General features: G+C 40.2%; 1 protein-coding gene across 2 annotated transcripts in view; it reads right to left on the bottom strand.

Annotated features, from left to right (window-relative positions):
• LOC124721814 (mitogen-activated protein kinase kinase kinase 1-like) overlaps positions 1–20686 on the bottom strand; it is a 178522-nt gene continuing 157836 nt past the window's right edge. Inside the window, exons 16-19 of one of the 2 annotated variants that reach the window (XM_047246935.1) lie at positions 20197–20337; positions 4181–4475; positions 3794–4068; positions 1–352 (exon numbers count right to left, since the gene is read on the bottom strand). In XM_047246935.1, the coding sequence (XP_047102891.1) occupies positions 173–352; positions 3794–4068; positions 4181–4475; positions 20197–20337 (891 nt within the window). In that variant the 3' untranslated portion in view covers positions 1–172. The remainder of the gene's footprint in view (positions 353–3793; positions 4069–4180; positions 4476–20196; positions 20338–20686) is intronic. The other variant, XM_047246934.1, reaches the window with a different exon arrangement.

Below are 20686 nucleotides of genomic sequence, written 5' to 3'. Positions count from 1 at the left end.
ATTGAGAATACTGATGTAATTTTCATACAATCAATGCTTTAAAAAGCATGTACTGAAAATATGAATACTTTAATAATCAGTCTTATTCAACAAGCCATATAAAAATATAATTTTAACTTTATAGAAAATAAATAGTACATTTAGAGTGTTGTTCCATCCTTGATTTAAGTCTTTAAACATTATTACTACAGGTACCAATATATTCAGGTGTGTTTATGAAGCACTCATGATTAAGTAGTTCTTTTGCTGTAGGCCGCAGTTCTGGTTTTATCTGCAGACACTTGTGTGCAACATTTTTAAGTAACATGCCAAGAGTATGAGGAATGAATGGAGGTTCCTTGCTTGAGGCTATCTGTAAATTAGAGAAAATGGGACAAATGTAATGAAAGTTGAAGAGACGGGTGAATTACTAAAACAACTTATTACTTAAGTAGTGCGTGCGTGCGTGCGTGATTCTTTTTATTTAACTGATGACCAGTTTTGTGTATCAGAACTCTTTATTGAATTATCCAAACAGGAAAATTGGTGTATTGTGTGATAGCACACAAACCATGTTAATATTGTACATACTTGAGTCTACATAAAGTTTTCAGTGACAATTGGCATGACAAACATGCAAAGGTCACAACTTAAATAAAAGTAACTGAATTTTGTAACTTTGTTTTCTACATCAAACTGGTTAACACAAGTTGCTCTCCTGTTACTAACCCAGCATGCTGTAAATCCAAGATGAATATCACTGCAGTTACACAGCCAGTTAACTCATCTTCTCAGCATTCATGACGACTCTTGTTTTTTAAAATTAAAAAACCCGATCTTAATGACTGTTACCCAGAAACTAAGGACAGGATTCAATGGATGTTGCAGGTTAATATCACTTCCACACTATTGCATATAGTGCTACTTTCAAGAGTAGAAAATGAAGCACCAGCCTGAGAGATTTATATAAGGGAACCACTTTTATTTGCACTTGAGTTCCCAGTAATACATATGGCAAATAAATAGTTACATATACTGTACCTTTAAAACTTTATTAGTGAATCGACAAAAAAAATGTCACCCCTCTTATAACAACATATTAGTCACTTTGGTATAACTTCTATTCCTTCTAAGCATTCCAAAATGCTATGTGACACACTGTTACTGATGTAAGCCATGGTGTATTTGTGTCAGCTGGTTGTACGGAAACAGTACAGCAAGATGGACTGACATTGGGACATGACAAAATGGCAGAAAGGTTTAATCGTGTTTGGACACAAGCCTGCTAAATGCGTGAATCAAACTGTCCAATTTGTTGGTGTACCACTAAGGACTGTACAGTGTGTTTACGAGCAATGGTGTACCACTCGTAGCCATATTAACACAGTGTAAGAACAGTGGTTGTAAAAAGATTCCATTCGACAGTGATTAGAGATGAGTGTCACACTTTGTCAATGACAACTGGTTTCAAACCCAATACAAATTGTTACTGCCAGTGAATACAAGTGTATCTCAACCAGTTTCCGAGTGAACAATTTGAAGGGAACTTACTGCCTCAATGAATATCTGGAATCAGACACTTCACACAGAGCCAATGATCACCGTGGCACATAAAGCTGTGTGTCTTCAATAGACAAACAACACAGAAAATTAACAACAGCTGACCGGAGATGTGTAGTGTTGACCAGCAAGTTACAATTTTGCCTCTTTTCAAATCATACAAGGTGTCAAGTGCACTGAACGTTCAATAAGATGTTTAACCTGTAGTGTGTGGATGGTGTAGTTCAGGCCGAAGATGGTTCTGTGATGTTCAGGTTACTGTCAACACAAACGAGGATAACTATTTCAACATTCTTGGTGACCAAGTGTTGTACTTTCTTCTACATCTTCACAGTGAATGTGCTGTGGACACTTCTGATCACAGGGCTGTGCGCATACTTTCCCATTTGACGGACACTCGGGCAAGCTGTTGGCCCTCGACTGGCCTGCTAAACCATATCATCTGAATCACAAAGAAAATTTCTGAGGCTATGTGGCACAGTGGATCCATCATAGCAACATCCTCACAAGCTGTTATTCCTACAGGATCTAATCATCTGTGAATGGATCCAGCTGGATGTGACATACCTGAAGAAACTTGAGGACACTCTTCCTTGCTGAGATGAGGCAATTTCCAAGGCTACAGGTAGTGTTACAAAGTACTGTAACGACTCCTGTGCACTGGTGGGTGCGGGTTGTTGACTTTTTTTTATGGTGTGTTTATTTAACCGTATTATTTCAGAGTACAAAATAATAAGTATTAATGCACAGCATAGATTAAAAATTGTTAACTTTAAAATGCTCATTAGGCACTCACAACTATAAATGACATCTACATTGATGACATTTTGTGTTGTCCTCCACTGGAGCTGGTGACTAGATACACGCATCAAAAAAAGTTTTGCATCACCCCGGTTCCCAGAACTCCGGAAGATAGACGTTGACTGTGGATACTGTGTCACAGACACAGTCCCTTTGACTGTTCAGAGACGTCACTAAACCTGCCAAAAGATCTACACAAACATGCATGAGCAGCACCTATTAGACTGGGGGGGAGGGGAGGGGGGGGGGGGGAGGGAGAGGGGGGGGGGAAGGGAGAGGGGGGGGGGGAAGGGAGAGGGGGGGGGGGGAAGGCAACAGCCCATCAGTTCCAGTCATTCCACCAGGAAGGGGATACATGGCTTGTGTTGTCTGTAGTTTAACCATGCCTACACGGTCAATACCGCGGTTCAATCGCATCTGCATTGTTACTTTGTGCAGGAAGGGCTTTCAACAAGAGAAGTGTCCAGGCATCTCTGAGTGAACCAAAGCCGTGTTGTTCGGACATGGAGGAGATACAGAGAGAGAGAGATAGGAACTCTCGCTCGGGCCAACAACATGCCAAATGGACTGCTCAGGATTGGCATCACGTTCTCTTCACCGATGGGTGTCGCATATGCATTTAACCAGACAATTGTCGGAGACATGTTTAGAGAGAACCCGATCAGGCTGAATGCCTCAGATACACTGTGCAGCAAGTGCAGCAAGGTGGAGGCTCGCTGCTGTTTTGGGGTGGCATTATGTGGGGCCGACGTACACCGCTGGTGGTCGTGCAAGGTGCCGTAACAGCTGTACAATACGTGAATGCCATCCTCCGACTGATAGTGACACTTATAGGCACCATATTGGCGAGGCATTAGTCTTCATGGACAATAATTCATGCCCCCATCGTGCACATCTTGTGAATGACTTCCTTCAAGATAACGACATCACTCGACTAGAGTGGCCAGCATGTTCTCCAGACTTGAGCCCCTATCAAACATGCCTGGGATAGATTGAAAAGGGTGGTTTATGGATGAGGTGACCCACCAACCACTCTGAGGGATCTACACCAAATCGCCGTTGAGGAGTGGGACAATCTGGACCAACAGTCCCTTGATGAACGTGTGGATAGTGTGTCACGACAAATACAGGCATGCATCAATGCAAGAGGACGTGCTACTGGGTATTATAGGTACCGGTGTGTACAGCAATCTGAACCACCACCTCTGAAGGTCTCGCTGTATGGTGGTACAACATGCAATGTGTGATTTTCATGAGCAATGAAAAGGGTGGAAATGATGTTTATGTTAGTCTCTATTCCAATTTTCTGTACAGATTCCAGAACTCTTGGAACTGAGGTGATGCAAAACTTTTTTTAATGTGTGTAGTTAAATTATCTGGTGTTTAAAAGGAAAAATGTTGAAAATCAAAACCTCTAATGTCTGAATTCACTGGGTATCTTGACAGTACTTACTTTGTACATAAGAGCAAGGTGGTTGGACATCTGATTTTCTTTCCATGGTGGTTTTGTGGTAACCATTTCAATAATGCAACAACCAACACTCCAAATATCACAGGAGTGTTCATAATTTTCTCCCCTTAGGACTTCTGGAGCCATAAATGCAATAGTTCCAAGAATTTGACCTTGCAATTCTCCTGACACCACTGTCTGAGTTTCTAAATGCACTGCTGCCCCAAAATCACCTATGCATAAATTTCTGCCTGTGCTATCTATTAAGAGATTTGCACCTGTAACAAGTCAGTAAATAACATAATACTTTCATGATTATTCAACTGTTCATAAAATTTTTATTGTAATCACTACAGCAATCAAGACAATTCAAAACATCAGTGTGCTTACCTTTCAGGTCACGGTGCAAAATATGGTTTTTATGCAGATAGTTCAGGCCTTGAAGAGTTTGTTTTGTATAGTTGATGATAACAGACTCACTGAATGGACCATAGCTATCCAGCAGTGTGGCAATAGATCCACCAGCCATCCACTCAACAAATATGTTGAAATGACCATTCTGTTTCGTAGCACCAAGAATATGTAGTACATTGGGATGATGCAATTTTGATAACATAACTATTTCCTTCCATATTTCTGATTCAACTTTTTCCTGCTCTTGTTGTGAATTACGTAAGAAGGACACCTAGAGACAATGTTGTACACACAGAATTATTTCAGCTCACTTAATCATGCCTGTATATAATTATGAGTAGTGTTCCAAGAAGAATGTTAGTAACTGCAATGAGGGTAGTACTACCATATGAATATGCAATTGGTCTACATATATTTTTCCTTCAGAACATTCCTAAATGGTAATGTTTAAAATTAAGTAAACTGCATACATTTCATGTGACACAGATAATATGCCCCCCCCATCTCTCTCTCTCTCTCTCTCTCTCTCTCTCTCTCTCTCTCTCTCTCTCACACACACACACACACACACACACACACACACACACACACACACACACACACACCAAGGTAAATGAGAAGTTGGGGTGAAGTTTTATAATCTTTATTTGAAAACAGTTAGAAAAAGTGCTCAAAATTACGTCCTCCTCCTTGAATGTACACTGTGCAACGACACTGGCATATCCGTCACACTCTTTCAAACACTTTAAGCAAAGTGGAAATTGCATTGGAGGCTATCAGGTCTTCACGTCTCAATGGCTGTTTCAAAGACAATACATTTCAGGTGGCCCCAGAAGAAAAAAATCACTGGGATGAAGTCGGGGAGGAGGGGGACGGGCAGGGGACATGCAGGCCCTGCCACCAGCCCACTGCACCCTATCCAGTTCTCACCAAAGGTTTAATCCAAATGCATTCACACTGCATGTGCAAAGTGCACTTTCGTGTTGGTACCGCATTAGTTGTCGCACAGTGAGTGGAACATGTTCCAACAACTCTGGCAGAGTTTCTTGTAAAAATATTACGTATCTGTTTGCATTCAGTCGCTGGTGGAACATGTATGGACTGACCGGAATAACGCTTACCAAGCTGGCCCAAATATCGATAGTGAAGCAATCTTGGTGACCACATACAGAGGCGTGTGGGGATTTTCCCATGCTCACACAGAAGGGAGGAACAGAAGAAGGAAAGCTGGATTTACTGTCCCGTTGACGTTGAGGTCATTAGAGACAGAGCGCAAGCTCTGATTGTGTCAAGGAGGGGGAAGGAAATCAGTCATGCCCTTTCAATGGAATCATCCTGGCATTTGCCTAGAGCAATTTAGGGAAATCACGAAAAACCAAAATCTGGTTGGCTGAACACGGATTTGAAGAGTTGTCCTCCCAAATGCAAGTCCAATGCACTAATCACTGCGGCTGTGGCTATTTAACACACCCTATCATGTAAATGATGCCTCATATGTAAAAAGTACACAGTTTGGAGAGTCAGGTTGAATGTCACACCTTTGTGAAAACCACTGTCAGAACTCAATTCGACATGGAATATTGCCTGGGTGAAGGGCGTGGTACTTCTTTGAAGCAGGCCTTAAATGCACATGTGCCATTACAAGAATGTGTCAGTGAAAAACATACCTCAAGCGAACCTCTCTCTCTCGTAGGGACCTGTAGATGTCACCGAACGTACAAACGCTGGGCAGCATGAGCATTTCCATTTGTTGCGCTGTAAGCACAATGCATGTCTGCCCTTTCCTCCATTTCCTGTCCACCCCACACAGTAACAAACTCAAGAGTGTCCCCATTTGATGACAAACTAATACAGGATGAAGTAGACTCTGCAGTGTGCACAGGTGCTGCCCTCTATGCAACACGTATCAAACAGTCATTTGCACAGCCCAGTAAGAGGCAGAAAACCCATAGTGTTGTCCCACCTGGAATATCTGCAAATATGTTGACTCCAGTGTTTGCAAATAAAGGTCATAAAACTTCAACCCAACATCTTTTACCTTGATGTCACAAATACATTGAAATTGTTGCCCTTTAGAGTCACTACCACGACGGCTCAGATGGCATGTTGTGTACCTACCCTCTTGGCAGCATGCGACGCTGTTCAACATTGTCTAGCAATGTACGCTGAGGAATGCAGACACAAGTTACTATATGAAATATGCTTGTTACGACCCACTCTACCAGCCCTCTCATTTTCTGCATTCATTTCGTATAATACACTCTTTATGAAGGGATGATGCGAGTGACTAGTATAGAATAAGGCTATAAAGGATGTCATCTGAAATCTCCCACCTGGTCATCCAAGATCAGCGAAGCTCTTTCATAAATGTATACCTGAAGCAATCTTTACACTTTACTGGTAGTTTTAAAATAGTGGTCAAATACTAAATAGGGTAGGCATGCTCTCCCTCTGTCTTACAAGAAAATGTGAGTAACTGGTAACCTGCACTGTCATGCTGTATAGAGCAAAGATACCATGGAAAGGGTATGACAGATACAGCCAGAGAGCAAGATGTTTTCCAAGTGACAAATAAAAAAACATTACAGTGCTTTGGGAGTTGCATTACAGAACATTCATGATATTCCATGGATCCCATGGAAAGAGGTCTCTGGGAAGAAATGAAGGATTTACATATATTTAAGTGCAAGTAAATGAAATGACTTGACATTGTGAAACATTGTAATATTACAATGCTGATATTAATTATAATACAATCTAACACATTTAATTTTGACTCCTTAATGCCCGAATAAATTTCTAGATGAAAAATAAAAATGAAACATTGTGGTGCTTTACAGGCACCAGAAACACTTAGCAGAAGTCTTGGTAGCTTCATGAAGAATGGGCATCTACTGGCACTGGCATCCGAAAACAGTTAACCTTCCAGTTATTAACACAGTATTGGTATGATGTAAATTCTTGACCCTTGGCATTAAGAGATACTGTGAAGATACTCTTCAATGTAGCAGAAGCAATTACCCAAAAGAACATCCTTAATTCAATCATAAACTCCAATGCATTATCTTCAATACATTTAATATGCACTGTTAAGTAGTTGAAGACATATGTACCCATATGTTGGACTCCTTTCTGTGCTAATGTTAAGCCATTGAAGTCTCTGTAGAGGCTGCTGTTGGTTATATTCATGCTTGCATTAGTTTTTGAGACCAGGGAAATATTGGTAATGTAAAAGAACATTAATGCATATTGTCAAGATACCAAGTGTTTTGTAGAGGATGTTCTCAACAAACACCAAATATAATTCTTACAATACACTTTTGCTAGTCTACCAGGTATACCGGTATGAAATGAGCGTTAAGATACAAATGTGTCGATAGGGAACATTTGTTGTGAACGAGCCTTAATTTTTTTTGTTTGGTTGGTATGACATCTGTCAAAGATATTTAGTATTCATCAAGTCAAGGAACAAACAACATCATATGTTTTCATCGTGTTAACAATGTCGGAATTTGTGCCAGAAAGTGATGATTTGCGGAAAGCATTAATTTTTTGTTTTCATTTGAAAAAAAAAAAAGTGCTGCAGTCGCATCGAATGCTTGTCGAGGCATATGGTGATCATGCTCTATCAGAAGCAACATGCAAAAGATGGTTTCAACAGTTCAGAAATAATGATTTTGATGTAAGAAATGAAGAACGTAGAAGACCACCAAAAAAGTTCGAAGACGCCGAATTGCAAGCAATACTGGATGAAGATGATACTTTGAGTCAGAAGCAAATGGCAGCAATGCTAAATGTTGCACAGTAGAGCAAAACAAATACCTTAGAGAATGAAAAAGTTGCCAAAAGATGATTCAGGTTAATAGAGGGAACAATATCTAAAATAAATTATGACAAAATGGGATGGAAATGGTTGCGCATTATCCCAGTTCATTTATGGCCAGCCCTTCTGAAGTATTTTCACAATACTACAACATCAGACCATTTCGGATTTATGAAGGTCCTTGACAAAATCAGAAGCAGGTATCATTGGCCAGATCTCTACTGATCTGTCAGGAATTGTGTAAGCCACTGTAGGGAATGCCCAACAACAGAAGTATGTGACTCAGTCACCTCTCCCCCCCCCCCCCCCCCTCCTTCTCTACCACCACTCAGGTCATCTACCAATTCCTCTTGCTCGGATTGGAATTGGTCTCTTAACGAGGTTTACCACATTGACAAATGGGAACAGTGCACACTGAGTTCTTTTCTGCTCTACTGTCTTCACTGCTGTACAACTGCTGAAGCACCACAGCTCACAGATGCTTTCGAGTGTTCAGTAGAATAGTTGTTTCAATTTTTGCATGGTATTTTTATGATGGACCCAGTCATTTTCATCAGATGCTGCAAGCTGTGTTGTTATGCATATTCACAGCCATATTACAAAAGTATCATTTGTTTCACACTTTCCATGCAACAGAGGGTGGACAATAACATGGAAATACCATAAACACAACACATTACCATGCCTAATATGGTTTAGGGAAACCATTGGCATTTAAAACAGCTTCCAGTAGTGTTGGAGTGGATAAATAAATACAGATCTGGTAAGGTTTTCACGGGAACCTTAAACAATTCTTCCTGCAAAATAGTGGCAATTTCAGGTAACAACGATGGAGGTGGATAGTGATCACGCAACCTTGTTTCTTGCATAGACCACAAAGGCTCCATAACGTTGAGATCCAGTGACTGAGGTGGCCAAGGGAGATGCGATAATTTATCCCTGTGTTCACAAAATGAGTCGTGGATGATGCGAGCTGTGTGATCAGGGGGCCATCGTCTTGGAACACAGCATCACAATTGGGGAACAAACACTGTACCAAGGGATGGACCTGATCAGCCAAAATGGTCACATTTTCATTGGCAGTAATGCCCCCCTGCAGAGTAACCATAAGGCTCACAGTTGCCCACATCATTACTGAACCCCTGACATCTCTCATTCTTGGGGTGTAAACTCTGCCAAAAGTTGGAAACAGCCAACCAAATGATGTTCTTCCATTGCTCCATAGTCCAGGTTTTATGGCTTAGGCACCACACTGTCCTGTTACATGCATTTGCATCACTGATGAGCAGTTTTGGAATTCCAGTATGCTCAGCAATTTCCTGTTTTTGGAGCTTCCTTTGTGTAGTTTTGGGGCTGACACAGTTTGCGAATTCAACATTCATCTCTGCAGTGACTTTTGCAGCTATTGTCCTCTTATTTTTCGCCGCAACCCTCTTCAATGACTTTATGTCAGGATTGCTCGACAGACACTTTCGTCCATGTTGTGACTTAGCGGATAATGTTTTTCCCTTTCCCTGTATGCGGTATAAATCTTCGACATACTGCCTCTTGAAAGACCAAACACTTCAGCCCCCTTGGTTACAGAAGCACCCACCATAAGAGCAACAACTATTTGCCCACATTCGAATTCACTTAACTCTGACATCATGTACTCACAACTACACAGAATACTGTTCTTACGACAACGGGCATTTGCAACATACTAAAGACTTTGCACAAGTGCCATTCATGACTTAATACAACAGTGCAAACTCCAGGCTTGGCTACTGAGTCATTGGTACAAAGTGAGCAGAGTTGTGAATGTACAGTTCGCTCTTACCAACTTATTCACTGAGAATGTATGCAGGTATTCTGTCAGGTTGTTCATAGGTGTGCCAATATTACTAACTATGAATCTTACAGGAACGCATTTCTTGCATATATGATGAAACCCATATAGTTGTGGTAGCACAGCTGCTAACATTGTAAGACAAAACACATTCATCACTGAATATAAACAGATCTCACAACATGACCAGCTATGCCACTACGACTATATGGCCATCATAAGCTACATATGGAAGGCATTCCTCAAAGACCAAAAGGTATATTGACACACCAACATATCACGTGACAAAATACCTAAAACACATTGTCAATGAAAGTGGGGCGGGAGGTAAACATCTACATTCGCAACTCATATCAAGTTCAGTAAAGTGTGGCTACAGGACATGGATATGACCGTCAGTTTCAATGTGGTCTCCTCTGTTATGAGAGTCCTGCTTCCTGAATCCTTGAAACTAGCTGTGGAAAAATTCAGCGAAGATCTCACTGAACTCTTTAGGCACCTTCTCACATCAACTACCACCGTTTGATGAAAGATGTTGTGGAAAAACTGATGGTGTGGTGATGTGTACCGTTATCGTTAGTTGAGGCATACCTATACACGGAATACTATGAAGCAATCATACTAGGATTCCCCAAAGTTCAAACCATAGTGTTTACCAAAGTTCATATTCATTTGTGGATGATAACTGTATGGAATGAGAAACATGAAGCGACCTTTCCTCAGTATGTTAGTTAAGGGAAGAAAGGTCAGACCCCTTAGTCACAGTGCACACAGAAAACCCATGCAAAATGACCTCTGTCTCCACACTCTGAACCATCAACATCCGCCACAAGGAAATTCCTTACTAAAGACTCTCGTTAACAGAGTTTGAAAAGCTATCAGATAAGGCGAGCCTCACCAAAGAACTACAACACCTATGAATAGCGTTCTGAAGGAACTTGTCCTTAGCTCGACAAATTGAGCAGGCAATGCACTCACAACCACCAATGTCTGAGGAAGAGGATGAGACAGAGAAAAAGGCAAGCCAAGAACTGCTCTGCCTTACGCCTGCCAAATCTCTGGAAAGATCTGTAGACTCCTATAGAATTACGGCGTCCAGTGTATTTTGTTCCCATCAACAAATATAAGAAAACTTCTTCATAATGATAAACATCATCTAGGACTCTGAAAGACAGTTGTGTACCACATTCCATGCAAATGTCGTGTGTCCTACGAGGGTCATACTATTGGAATAGTCAAGAAGACATGCAAGGAACATCGGTGATATGCCTGACTAAAACAATCATGCAAGACAAGACATTGCCAAGCACTGTCTTGAGTATTATCATGAAATGAAATACTAAAAGATCAGTTTAATGGTCCAACTGCCCAGTTCCTGGGACAGCATAATGAAGAAGTCCATCGAAACAGAGGCATTGGTAAATTTCATAAATGCGATGCAGCTTTCAATTTAAACAAGGCTTGGGGTCTGGCACTCAGTTTATTAAGATCTCATGAGTCATTGCCATCTTATCCACTGGAGCTAGAAAAAACTGAGGGGGCATGCAGCAAAAACTGAGTGCAGATTGCAGCACCTGAAGAAAACTCGAAATATTGTGCTTAAAAATAGAAACAACAAATCGACTGGAGAGGGGGGGGGGGGGGGAGAAAAAAAATTGCACTAAGAAAATCCGAGAGATTAAATTGCCAGGTTTACTGGAGAAGATGTCAACTTGAAGAACAGAGGACCATATGTGATGAGAGGACCATATGTGATGATCCCAGATTGTGGAAAAGTATTAAAACTGGAGTCATAAGTATTTTCAGGATGCAAAATCATACACTGGATGAGAACTAGCAATGAGGAAAACTGTTCTTCGCCAGGATCGGATCAGAACTGCTCACTTACTGCAATGAAGTAGCTATTATTCATAACTCAACATTCATTATTCATTTACTAAAATAAATGAAATGAAGGTGCATTACCTTTCTAATTCAGATCACTTCAGCCGTATTTTTATCTAATTTGAGCCTGTTTTTGAATGAACACAGAAAGGGGATTAATAATTTTCTCCTATGTTCCTTGTAGTTTGGAAATTTCTGAAAATGTCCTACATTTTATATTTAAAAATATCACAACAAAATTCTAGATATTTTTTATTCTATTTGGTGCACATAATAATAAAATTTACTCTTGTTGCATTTACAAAATTTTATTGAGAAAAAATACAATGTAATATATAGAACAATATTGAAATTAACTTTCTACTTCCTGAAAATATTTGAATTGGTGAGTTGGAAAAGAGGTTATGTCCACTTTTTTTCAGATTACGGAGATAACTTATCTATACATCTGTATGCATTGTTTGGTACAACAAGGCGTCATGTCGCATCAACAGAACTGCTTGTTATATACATAATGAGTTAGAGAGGGGGCCATGTCCAGATAAATAAGCATATGATGGACGTGTTCCAATAAAATAGGAGAAACCAGACAATGTAAAGAAAATTCTACAATACATACCTGACGAGCAGAAACCATTTATACCAGTGGCCATTTAATGATGGACAGGATAAAGATGCAGCATGCCATCATTGTTTGCTTTGCTGTATTGGGATTGTGGCTGTATTTTGGGTAACATGAATAAACCTGTATCCTCATAGCACATTCTTTTATTGCTATAATGAATAATACTAATATAAACTTGCATAACACAATCCTCCTCCTGTAAACAGGACACTACTCGTCTCATCAACATTATCAGGTTTGAAAAAGGTTCAACTCCAGCATATTCAGACTGGATTACTGACCATACTAAATAGATAAAGTATGTTGTAATGGTGAATACTGTTTTGCACTGGTACCAATTACTACACATAAACTCCATGACACCATGCTTAAACCCACTGCGTAATATAACAGTCTTTTGTGTCTCCCGAAAAATTTAATTTCAGAGATATGACCCCCTTTCTAGATCACCGTATGTGTCAGTATGGCACCTCCTTGCACACTGACGACTACAGCTCGAGTGGTTCATGTCACGGCTGACAACATATTCCGACCGCGATGGTACATCAAATGATGTGAAGGAAAAGAAATACTGTACTCAAAGCTTAGTCAAAAGTATGTAATCATTTATTGGGTTTATGAAATTTGAGATTTTCTTTTCAAATCAAGAATAGAAATTTATGGCTCAAAGTGTTTTCTGCGTTACTACAGCAATCTGAAGAACTGACACTTCTTCATTTTCTATTCTTTTCAGGACTGAGAAACATTCCTCACTACAGTAAGGTACATGCACATCTCTGTACAGCTTGGGAAATGTTCTTTATTATAATTGTATATGTCATAGTGATTAATTCAACATGGTGCACGAGACACTGTCCTAGAATCTTAGTTTCACTCACTGACATCACTAGAGAGATATTTCAGATTGGACGAGCTACCGCTCTTTTTTTCTGAGCCACTGCTCACTCATTCTGTAGAAGGAGCTAGCTTTTAGAATGAGTTAGGGTAGATGTTGCTCATCTCTAAAAGCATGCGTCCACTAACAAGTGAACTTCTGCAAGTCACTTACAGATGCAATTTCTGCATGTTCTTTGATGTGGAAACATCTCCAGCAAGTTTTGTTAACTTCCACAAGTGGCTTCCACGAGTTAGTGGAAAGAGGTTTTTTGCATCTTGCTGCAAGTACTTGGTAAACTTTTCAGTTGCCAGAACTTTCTTACAAAGTTGCAGAAGTTTTGAGTGTTCAATAGTGATACAAAAATGTCAGTGCCAAAAAGGAAAATGGTGCAAGGACAGATGGGCCTAAACAAATTAACCTCTAGAACCCCTACTAACGTATAATTGGCTGCCATCAGCCAATGAAGTCAGAAATGAATTTACCAATTACTTTGTTTCACCAGAAGTGGAAGTAGAATGATAGACAGCTTTAAATTGTAGTTGGTTTTTTAATGTTAGTGTAGATGTAGATGAATTACATTTGTGATAAAAATAGTAAATATGGTTTGCAAAAATTGAAGAGTAATTAAAAGGCGATCTCTTGGTGATATAACTCATTACATATTTGTATCTTATTTTCAAATATTTGATTGTGCAATGTACAATTTGATTTTTGAAACTTACATACGACATTCTCAGAAAGTTTTTAATTTGAGCAAAGTTCTCAGATTTTATTTCACTCAATAGTATTTCTTGATAACTTAAATAAGTATGCCTCTGTATCCATTTCTACACCCAAACATTTCTTTTCTTCTTAACAGACTGTTTTTCATTATGATTTTTCTTCAGCAAATACTTGCAGCAAGTTCCTGAAATTAAGTTGCCCAAGATTTAATATCCCCACCAGCACACGAGACTAATAGTGGCTCGAAGTCATTACAGTCAGTGATTGCATGGCACCACCAGAGACATGAGAGACAGGTCACATGGGCCCGATTCCTGGTGGTATGGAGCTAGGCGAGTGGCTGGTAGCCAGCCATATGAGCTCTTACAAATCTGCCTAGCTGCTATTTTGATAATGAGCAGGCTGTAGATTTTGACTTTCTGGTTACCTTTGCTGTCATTCCTTTCATGTTCAGCTCATGACAAGCTTGGCTGTGTTTATGGGTTACTCATTCATATCAGAAGACGATATAAAACAAGCAACTAGCAAAAGTAAACTCGCACATGATTTTTTTTTGTAATGTAAACACACCATCAAGTGCTCACAGAAGTTACTTGCTAGTGGAGAAACAACTTAATTATTACTGCCTATCACCTACAGACAAATGGCCTCATAGGTTATTTTAGAGGATGTCTGTAGATCTGCTCTCAGTGCATGATGATATCAGAGAGGCTCGTATACAATAATGCCTCTCATGGCACTCACATGTAAAACCAAGGCACTGTAGGTTTCACATCATAACTGAGAGATTGAAGCAAGAACTGTCTGCATTTCAACCTGGCAACACTCAGTTTGATTATATTCAACAACTGATAACCAGACAAAAGTGTAGAGATTTCATTCATGTCCTTTGCGTATTATCATAGTCCTTAAGGACAGATCAATGATAGGGCTTCCATTACAGTGAATATGATTGAAAGGAGTATCTCCAGTCAAGTGTCACAGTGACCATTAGGATATGACAACATAGCCAGAACATACACTATGTGATCAAAAGTGTCTGGACACCTGGCTGAAAATGACTTACAAGTTCATGGCACCCTCCATTGGTAATGCTGGAATTCAATATGGTGTTGGCCCACCCTTAGCCCTGATGACAGCTTCCACTCTTGCACGCATACGTTCAACCTGGTGCTGGAAGGTTTCTTGGGAAATGGTGGCCCATTCTTCATGGACTGCTGCACTGAGGTTTGTGAGGCATGGCACAACAGCAGCATTCCAAAACATCCCAAAGATGCCCTATAGAATTCAGGTCAGAACTCTGTGCAGGCCAGTCCATTACAGGGATGTTACTATCGTGTAACCACTCTGCCAAAGGCCATGCATTATTAACAGGTGCTCGATCATGTTGAAAGATGCAGTCGCCATCCATGAATTGCTCTTCAACAGTGGGAAGGAAGAAGATACTTAAAATATCAATGTAGGCCTGTGCTGTGATAGTGCCATGTAAAACAACAAGGGGTGCAAGCCCCCTCCATGAAAAACATGAACACACCATAACACCATCGCCTCCAAATTTTATTGTTGGCAGTACTTACGCTGGCAGATGATGTCCACCGGGCATTCGCCATACCCACACCCTGCCATCAGACCGCCACACTGTGTACCGTGATTTGTCACTCCACAAAACGTTTTTCTCAATCGTCCAATGTTTACGCTCCTTACACCAAGCAAGGCATCGTTTGCCATTTACCATCATGACATGTGGCTTATGAGCAGCCGCTCGACTATGAACTCGAAGTTTTCTCACCTCCTGCCTGTCATAGTACTTGCAGTGGATACTGATGCAGTCTGGAATTCCTGTGTGGTGGTCTGCCTATTACAGATTACGACCCTCTTCAACTGTCAGCAGTCTCTGTCAGTCAGCTGTATGTGTCCCTTCACGTTTCCACTTCACATCGTTCCACTCCACATCGGAAACAGTGGACCTATGGATGTTTAGGAGTGTGGAAGTCTCGCATACAGACATATGACACAAGTGACACCCAATCACCTGACCACATTCAAAGTCCAGGAGTTCCGCAGAATGCCACATTCTGCTCTCTCACAATGTCTACTGACTACTGAGATCGCCGATATGGAGCACCTGGCACTAGGTGGTAGCACAATGCACCTAATACAAAAAACATATGTTTTTGGGGGTGTCCGGATATTTTTGATCACATAGTGTACGAATTGTTTGGTGTGCACAAACAAAGGACCACTGATTACATCCAGAAACATACAGTCCACCCTGAAATAGTGTGTGACTATTTAGCAAGAGAGGGGGGCAATGCCATATGCTGTGCATTGTTTGCCATGATGTAACGGTTATATCCAATTGTTGGCAGTGTACGGGACACTGGTTCAATTCTTGTCTCTGATAATTGTTTATTGTTTAATATATGTGATTTATGGATGGTTTTAGGAGTTACTTATGGAATACTGAATTTGGAACAACATTTCAAATATGCATAAATAAAGCCATTCTCTGCTGAGGCAGATAGTTTGGCTCCATCTGTACAGTCATGTGTGCTCAATACATGTGCTTTGAATGTGAATAGTTAATTCTTGTTGACAGACCTCCTCTGAGTGTTAATAAAAGGAGAAAGACAACACTACTGGAAATACAAACTGAAGATTACTATATAAAAATTGATTTTTTACTCATTTTTTAAATATAATGATTTTGTTTATACTATACATTAAGTGTGAACCTGAAATCTACTGACAAAATTTCATAGGTTATCCTGAGAGTGTTTCTGAGTATTTAGATATAAAGGACCCAGGGTCTGCAGTGGTTCATAAAAGAGCAATAATATAATTACGATTTATTCAGTTTGTTTTTTTGAAAATACCTTCACAACAGTGAAATAGCTTGTGATACAGAATCACCAAAATGTACAACACAAAACACAGATTAATGCAATAACCCCAAGAGCCAGAGGTGATTGGAACTGATACAGAAACAGCTCAACATAATGTTGTTGTGCCACTCTTCTGTAGCATTCAGTTAACCCATACATGACGTGCACATCAGCCAGCTCTCAATCAGGAAGATGTAGATGTAGAACTTGCAGTAGCCAAATTTTGTATGGTTTCATGTGAAAATGTCGATGCAATACATGCCATGGTCATCGAGGGCATGTCGATCTGTCCAGATGTACGGCGAATGGATTTTTTCGGTCTCCTTGTGAAGCTATGGTGGATGTGTTTGATGTTGGGTCAGACACTCGGGGAAGGCCCAGCAATTTGCCCTTACACAAACAACCTGTTTCTGGGAATTGTTCATGCCATCGTCTAATGCTCAGTGCTGTAAGAGGATCCACACCATATCTAGTACGAAAGTCATGGTGAGCAGTTATTACTAACCTGCACTGCACAAAACGCAGAACACAAAACGCTTTTTGTTGGCCCGACATCATTTTTACTAGAACTGAAGTGGGCACACACTGCTGCTACCTAGCGCAAACCATGTAAAACTTGAGTGTTTGATTTTTCCAACAGCACATTGTTAATGCACGTATCTCAAATAACATAATAGTTATGAATTTTTAAAATTGGATGATTCTTTTTTATACACCCTGTATATAAAACAAGCTTGTAATTTTGTCTGTGTAAGAGAACATTCCTATATGCTTTTAAAGTTAATTATGTCAGGTGTTTTAAATCACCAGGTAGTCGATTAAAATTTCTTTTCCCAGCATAAATCACAGCTTTCTTTTTGGCCAAAACCAACATCCATAAAGAATAAGAAAAAACAATCCATACCCTAGTGCTGTATTTATGGATAGTATTACGTCTCTTGAATTGCAATTTATCATTTACAAGAAGTTTAAATATGATGCCTGACAAATAAAGTGAAGCATTCAGAAGACATGGTCGAATGCCAAAGTAACTTCGTACACATGCACATCATCAATGGGTATGTATATGATAAGAATTGCAATTCTCTCTGACAGGTAGGACGACCACTGGAGTGCATGTTTTCTTTGTGTTTAGTGTTGTTACCAAATCTGGTGGCGTATATAAGGGGTGTGAAGAGTGTCAGATGTTGAGGAATCACTGTGGAGGACACAGGGATGCAGTGCACTCATGTGAGTCAGCTTTATCAACATTTGACAGAAATTGAAGGGGCCTCATTGTGGGTCTCCACTTGGCTAGTTGGTTGAATCATGCAATTTGCAATTTCCATATCTGTGGGGCATTCAGATGTGATAATGGCCTGATGTACCGTAGGCGAATGTGAGTGCAGGCATACTCGCCATCAAGATTCCGGCCTAACACGTCTCAACACCAGAGGGGAGGACTGCTGTACTGTGCACCAAGTACATAGTAATGCCCTCATATCAGTGCCTGCCATCAGAGAACAGGTGTATTCTCCCTGCAACATTCCACAACATTGGTTGGAGTCTAGCAGCAGCTAAACTAGGGAATTACTGTGTCATGTTCATGCTGCCGTTAATACCACAACACAAAAAGCTAAACTGGGAGTGGTGCCATGAAAAAGTATGGACTGCTAATGAATGGTTTTGCATGCTGTCCAGTGATGAATCATGATTCTGCACTATCCCAGATGACCATCACAGTTAAGTACAATGGTAAACTCAGGAGAGGTTCCACACTTCCAATGTTCTGGAGAGGCACGAGGGAACTCCAATGGCATAAAAGTAAGTCACAGACATCCTCCATCCTCACATGTTATCTGTCATGTGACAGTATCACAGCACCATTTTTCAAAAGGACAATGGTCAACTATGCATGGCATGTATCTCTATGAACTGTCTGCCTAATGTTGAGGACATCTGTGGCTAGCAATATCCCCACTTCCATCCCTGATGGAACATGAAGGGGGTCAGCTCAGAGGTCAACAGCATCCCAGTAATAGTATTCAGGATGCCAAGCATCAGTCACGACAGTTCTGGGCCAGCTTGGCTCAGGAGACGATACAACAGCTTTAGGTCACCCTTCAAAACCAAATCAGTGCATGTACCAGGCCAGAGGGGGTGCAATGTCTTACTGATATATTGGCTCTTACTGTCAAGGTCTTCGGAAATTTGGTTTGATTTTGTAATCACTGAAATAACATCACATTCCCCCTGAACCCATAACGTCTCATTTCGTTTCCTCCTCCCCTTCTGGTTGTTTCACTTTTTTGGTAGGCTGTGTGTGTGTGTGTGTGTGTGTGTGTGTGTGTGTGTGTGTGTGATGACACAACTCTTCTATTAATCTGTGAGAGGTCTCCTTTACTGTTAAATATTTATGATCTGACACAGCTTTCCTTACCGTAAAAAGATTGTGTGGTTTTTTTGTTTGTTTTTTCGGTAAAAATGTATTTATTATACCATATAGTCCTCTCTTGAGTCACTGTATCAAATTCAACCCTTTCTGTAAAGAGGGAACGCAGATCTCCACAGTGTGGGTCTGGGAGTGATGCAAAATACTCACCTATGCCTGCCGTAACGCCTTCCATCAAACTACAAAATGTTTTCCTGCCACAAATTTCTTTAGCTGTGGGAATAAACGGAAATAAGATCATGTAAAATCTGGTGAATAAAAGGATGCTCCAGCAATTTGCAGTTCAAATTTCCTAATTTTGCGAATTTCAAAGCACTGCTGGGCAGTGGCTTGATGAATGATTTTTACAATTGCAGTCTAGGCCCTTTCTCTTGTATTTTTTTAACTCAGTTAGTCCAGAAGTATTTGTAAGTAAAACCTATTATCCTCCTTTTGTAAGGCAATCAATAAGAAGAATCCCTTTTGCATCCCAGAAAACACTGATCATAACCTTTGCAGCAGAAAAAGTCAACTTTTTCATTTTTGGTTCCCACCCATTGCTATGATAGCCATCTCAATTCTGGTATGTTTCGTAGTGGACCCAAATGTCATCCACAGAAAAGAAAAATTGGTGCACAAAATCAGTTGGTCCTCTCTCTCTCTCTCTCTCTCTCTCACCTCACACAAACACAAACACAAACACACACACACACACACACACACACACACCATCTTCAAAGTCTAAACATTGCCAGCAATTGTTCCATTGGGGAAAAGATAAGGAAAGAAGAACTACTGTACATTACATGTAATATGTATTTCAATTTTTAATTTTGGCTTTTATCAAAACAGCACTTGGATATTTATCCCTAAGTATTATAAAAAATTATAGAAATTAATGTAAAACTTCCCAAAGATTAACTGGTAATATACCGACCTGTTTTACAGCCATTATGCCCCCAGACATTGTATCTCTAGCTTGAAAACAGGTGCTATATGCTCCCGTGCCAAGAGCTGGGCCTCTCTTCCAGTTAATACCTTCTATGTAAGAATGTGTGTTTAAGTGATGCCAGGTTACCTGCAAGTGAAGGAAGAAATTGAAACACATGTCTTGGGTTGACAGCACCGTTTACACCATTTACAGGATGAATACTGATTTTCACAGATCTGGAGTTTGTAGTTTTTCCATTGAAATTTGTTCACAGGCATTTTTCAAATGAACACTAACTTACCTCCTTTTCAAAAGTAGATTTAAATAACATTTTCTCCTACATTATTGTGAAGTCCAGATTCTTTGCCTTATGTTTGTTTACAGGAAACACACAGAAACTCCTGTATTTCTTTTCTGAAAGGGCAATAAGAATATTCATGCCGTACCAGGACAATGAGCGTTTTGGAAGAACAGATAAGGAATTCCTTGACTACTT

Source organism: Schistocerca piceifrons, chromosome X (genome assembly GCF_021461385.2).
Source record: "Schistocerca piceifrons isolate TAMUIC-IGC-003096 chromosome X, iqSchPice1.1, whole genome shotgun sequence".
Taxonomy (NCBI): domain Eukaryota; kingdom Metazoa; phylum Arthropoda; class Insecta; order Orthoptera; family Acrididae; genus Schistocerca; species Schistocerca piceifrons.
The sequence above is the reverse complement of the archived record's forward strand: the minus strand, read 5'-3'. Positions and strand labels throughout refer to the sequence as shown.